The sequence below is a fragment of the Sitophilus oryzae genome, unplaced genomic scaffold (genome assembly GCF_002938485.1).
Source record: "Sitophilus oryzae breed Bouriz unplaced genomic scaffold, Soryzae_2.0 scaffold_1576_pilon_pilon, whole genome shotgun sequence".
NCBI lineage: Eukaryota > Metazoa > Arthropoda > Insecta > Coleoptera > Curculionidae > Sitophilus > Sitophilus oryzae.
In genome coordinates this window covers 11,136,289-11,141,823 of record NW_022146254.1, presented here as the reverse complement: position 1 = coordinate 11,141,823, position 5,535 = coordinate 11,136,289, and the positions used below count along the sequence as shown (strand labels likewise).

The window sequence follows — 5,535 nt, the reverse complement described above, 5'->3', positions numbered from 1 at the left end:
GAACTTGGCACAGATTTTCAACTATCTTTAGTGCTGGAGAAAACAGTCTTAAAATTATTAGAATAATAAAAGTGTTTAATCTGCATTCGAGGTCTTGCTCTCATTTTCTCATTTAGGTCATGGTTATGTAGAACAAGGAAGTCAACTGGATGCTCTATTATATTACAGTTAAGTGTAATCTTTATATTTTTTAATATTTAATTTAAATAATATATTTTCTTGGAGTGATATCTATTGTCTTTAATTTACAAAATTTAGAGATTTACCAGATACCTTTTGAATTCGGTGAGTAGTCTAATAACTTACTACATAATTTTGAATACTAGAATTTTGTAGATTTTCTTGCAGTGGCGAAATACCCAAATAAGATTTTTTGGAGAGATGAATCCGCTACATAGGTATAGACGTTTTTTATAATATAGTCTTATATTTGATCTTAACCTACCTGAAAACTAACAAAATGTAATAGTCTCAAGGACACCGGTTACTTCACTAAGCAGCTGCTGAGTTCTCCTGCACGACAGGTACCAATTACCGAAAGAGTCGTTATTAAATTGGGTCTTTTTTCGAGAAAATAACAGGGTTTCGCTGGTTGTTTGTATAAGATTATCGTTAAGGAATCGGGGGAGCATTTTTTGGTATTTTATAAATAATATATGTGTACCTGTAGAAGACTATAATAAGAGAGATAAATTACCTTAAAGAGAATGAAATACACTTTATGTGGGATTTTCGAACTTGAGTGTTCAGGACTGGTAAAATTAGACACAACAATTCTTAATTAAGAAACGTGTATTCAGTGATGAGGTGTTCTTTGAGGAGACAGTGTCATGTTAAAACCCCCTGACAATATTGTCAAGGTGTATGTAGCGCTAAACTGTAATACTGGTTGCATAACTGCATTACTGCTACATAACCGCAACGTGCATTGAGGAACCTGGCGAATTCGCCAGAAAGTAAAAAGAAAATTACAGAATTCTTTAGAACGTTCCAGTAAACTCAATTGTGAATTAATTGGCGAAGGTGCCAGTACCGTTAGGGTAATAGTAGTTGCATAAATTGCGTTGTAAATTAGTATAATTTGTGTATACAGAGTGAGAGAAAATAAATTCGTTAAGTATTTTATCGTGAGTTTAAATTAGTGGACCCACGGAATCCGTAACAATATGAAGATGTTCCTTTTTTAAATGAAGGAAAATCTTTGATTTTTCTCAGTCGTAAGTCTTGATATATTATTTTGAGTCTTTCTTTTTTTCCATATTTTTAAAGTGAAACTTCTTTACGCGCGATGGGAGTAAAAATTGAAGGCCGCGAGTCGGCCTTGATTGACGGCTGCGGGACGGCATGACTTTATCTTGAGATCAAAGAAGTAATCGTTGACAGGAGACAGGAGATGCCTTATTTTGATTATTTTATAGGGTTATGGCACAGGTTATGGTTGAGAATTGTTTTCTAGTTCGTTTAATTTAATAATTACTAAAACCAGCAGTTCCAAAAATATATTTAAAAATAAAAAATAAAAATCCAAAATATTTATTATCTATTAACATGGATTTGGAATAGTGTCGCTATCTTAATTTCTATGAAAATGTAACATCTGTTTTTTTCATTTGTTGAATCATTGGTAGGTCTTTTGTGGGCATTTCATAAATAAAATCAATTGTCTCATCAAAAACTGAAAATGCAAAATAGATAGTAAGCTTTATAAATATCTATACAAATAACCATACTTACGTCTATTTATGTCCTTCAATCCAACCATATTCTAGCACAAGTAAATAATCATCAAAAATGCACTTTTAATATCAAGAATAGTAATGGGTATACTCAGTTTCAAAAGGATTTCAATAAATCTTTAATATCCAGGATTAAAAAAACACGATTCTTAATTTGAGATTAGGTCATTCATTACCAACATGACGTTAGCCACGAGCCACGGGTCATTCTGTCACCGGAGTAATAAGGGGCTTTCTTTTAATATATCGATAACATATTTTTCTAACAAAGAAAAGTGCAATTACGCGTGGGCTACTCTCGTTTTTCCCTTGTATGGCAAAATAACTAAGCTGTAACATCTCTGGGACTAAGGGTATATTGCTTTCTTTGATGGTGCCTCAAATAACGCTAACATTTGCCTATAAAGTTGTGTCGCTATCTTAATTTCTATAAAATATTTAACAAAAAATAAAAAATAAACATAAATTTATAAAGCTAGATTAGTAAACGGTTTTATTAATAACTATATTAATCGTTTGTAATGGTGATGATAAAGCAAAGTAAGAATTTCTATTAACACACAAACTGGATAAAATTTTCTCACATTTATGTCAGCATGAGAAAAAAACAATATGGCGATATTATTATATAACTTGGTAATATTTGAGGGGTAGTTTCATCTCGTTGGAATTTGACTTTCGAAAAATCGAAAAATATTTGCCAAAAATAAGCTTTCTACGTCAAGCAGTTTAAGCAGAATCGCGGTTAAGAAATTACCCAACTTTTTGGAACACCCTGTATGATTTTTTTAAAAATTTAAAAATATGTAAAAAAACAAATAAATTCTGCTTATTCAAGCGTTTTCCCGAAAGACTAACCGTTTTTTAAATAACAAATATTGTAATATTTGAGGGGCGTTTTCACCCTCTTGGAATTTGAGATTCGAGAAACCCCTCCTTACCGAACCTCTGCACCCCACAGTCAATCCGTTTGCCAAAAATCAGCTTTAACCGTCAAGCAGTTTAAGCAGAATCGTGATTACTCAATGGTCATATTTTATGAAACACAATGTTTTTTAAATAAAAAATATTGTAATATTTGAGGGGTGGTTTCACCCTCTTGGAACTGGAATTTTGAAAAATCTCTTCTTATCGATCCTCTACACCCTAGAATCAACCTGTATGCCAAAATTGAGCTTCTTACGTTGAGTGGTTTGAGCAGGATCGTGATTAATTAGTATGTCAGTCACTTAAGGATTTTATATATTAGTATAGATGCTATTTTGGGTGTCAGATCTAAAGGAATATATTTTTTAAATCGCCACTCAATAAAAAAAATAGCTACATTTTTTTATCATTCTAAACAAACAAAACATATTTCTTTCGGTCTTCTAAACCGAACCTTACACAACATTTTGACGTTTATCCACTACCTAAGTAACTCTAACAATAGCATTCTTCCTTCCTTAATAACTTCGACCACGATTATAATCCCTTCTTTTCAAAAGGCATTCATTCTCTCTAGGCCATTACTGCCCAATAAAAAAAATAAACACGGTGCCTGTTCCGATCATCTAAACGAAGCTAGAGACAGAACGATGGGGGCAGCTGATAGGTTTTTCGGAAAAATGCATCAGACAGGTGTCTGCCTTTTAAGCGGAGGGGTTGAACTTGTTGGTTTTACGTACGGGCACGGTACCTATTAATTTGGTCGGTGCCCAGTGGATTTGATTGGCTTTAATGGGGGTACGAAACGCGTATAGGTTTGTGGCGGATATTATTTGATGTAAGCTGAAAACCATTAAAATTAAGGGTTTTACGAAAATAGCAAGCTAATTTCACGAAACCATAGTAAAAAGTTACAAGGGTTTTTTTCGTCCCGATATTTGATATACACTCAGATGCAAAAGAAACGCAACGGAGAAGTTTTTGGCAAATTTAAACTGTTATATTTTTGTTATTTTTAGCTCTATTTTCATGAATTTTTTAGCAACCTGTATATAATCATATTAACTTTAATTCGTAAACTCAGTTTTTTTATAAACTTTAGTATTTGGCATATTATACAGTGTTAAAAGAGGAGTTATTTTTTACCTTAACTTTAAAACACCCTGTGCAATAATTTCGTTTGTAAATTTTCCTAAAATATAATTTTACGGTTAGAACCATCTTTCCTGAGCATTTTGCTTTTTTGGATCATGTCAATACATGCCTTGGTTAATTTTTAAGAGCGAAATGAACTTGCCACCAACAATTTGCAATTTTTTCACTTATCATTACTTTTTGATCTTATTTTTCAATATGGCGAGGTGGTTTTAGTGAGTATAGTGAACCATATACTTCTATGAACTGCCCATCATATTCGACGTTTGGCAGGAGGGTTAAAGGTCGCAAAGCAGTACCAGCTCCATTAAATGAACTTCGCTTGGTTCGGTTTGGTTTGGTTTGGGAAAGCATAACGCAATTTGATATATGCATCCTCAATGACAGTATGCACGAACGTATACAGGCAGTTGCAGCAGCCAAGGGAAAACAATACAAAGTATTAGGATATTTTTACAATTTTTATCTTCCGTTTGTATACTTGAGTATTACAGATGCTTTCTTTAATATCGTTAGTTCTGTTTTCGTTATGAATGTTTATTGAATCCAGAACTGTATCGTTAGTCTTTAACGTTTTTTTTAAATTTAGTATAGAGTATCCAATGCAGCATAATGTGACGTTACCACAATGGTCACCAAAACCATCTCGTCATTGTGTCTTTTGGAAAACTTGAATTTAAAAAGCAAACTGTTGTTTAATATTTGTGTCTCTGTTTAATATCTGTGTATCTGTAAAATAAATATGGAAGGTTTGTATTTCCAAGTAACCATTCCTAACGAAATTTATTTAAAAATAAAAGATTCTAACTTTGTTCAGAAAAGTACTGATGAAAAACGGCAATACATTTTTCAAAAATCAGAAGATTCCTTGCCCGATTTATTTAAATTATTGTCTTATTTGCTTTCTATTCCCGCTACCTCTGCTTTTACCGAAAGTATATTTTCTTTGCACGTATAACGAGAAAGGGACTGGACAAAACAGAAGTATCTGCAAGAATAGAACAAGGGCGGAAGATTATAGGAGCACTGAATGGCATCTTGTGGGACAAAAACATAAGACCAAACACAAAAGTACATATTGGAAGAGCCCTAGTGGAGTCGGTAGTAACTTATGGGTGTGAAGTTTGGACCTTAAAAGCTGAACAAAAGCGAGCTTTGAATGCACTCGAAATGGACTATTTGAGATGCAGTGCGGGAGTATCTAAACTGGACAGAGTTAGGAACGTGGAAATCAGAGCCAAAATGGATGCCACACAGACAATAGTGGATAGAGTCGAACAGAGGGGCCTTAAGTGGTTTGGACACTTGCTACGCATAGAACACCAAAGATGGCCCTACCGTATCTACAGCTGGTCACCTCCTGGAAAAAGGAAAAGAGGACGGCCTAGAAGATCCTGGAATGAGGCCATCAGAAGGGCAATGGAGGACCGTAACTTGGAAGAGGAAGATGTTCTTGATCGTAACAGGTGGCGGTTAGGCGTGGGGATGCGACGTTAGTTGCGACAACCCTGGAGTATATATATCTATATATATAAATCTGACTGTCCTGACTGATACTGGACGAGATCAAAGAAATAGGGCAAATTTGACCCTAATTAAAAAAACTTAAATTTTGCAATGAAGTTTTTTATGATGTTTACGTAAGATAAAAAAGGATTTAGTAAAAGTAAATCCCCTATATTTCATCGAAAAAAGTTGGCAAGCCTAAATATTGACA

At 33.8% G+C, this 5,535-nt stretch overlaps 1 protein-coding gene across 1 annotated transcript; it reads left to right on the top strand.

Moving 5' to 3' along the window:
- The first annotated feature begins 4,988 nt into the window (after positions 1–4,988).
- LOC115879095 lies at positions 4,989–5,315 on the top strand. The gene has a single exon (XM_030895744.1). It carries the CDS (start codon positions 4,989–4,991, stop codon positions 5,313–5,315), a length of 327 nt encoding a protein of 108 aa, XP_030751604.1.
- The last annotated feature ends 220 nt before the right edge of the window (positions 5,316–5,535 follow it).

Excerpts from the sequence above, each read along its gene's own strand:
- LOC115879095 (XM_030895744.1), top strand. The coding sequence starts at position 4,989 with ATGGACTATTTGAGATGCAGTGCGGGAGTATCTAAACTGGACAGAGTT.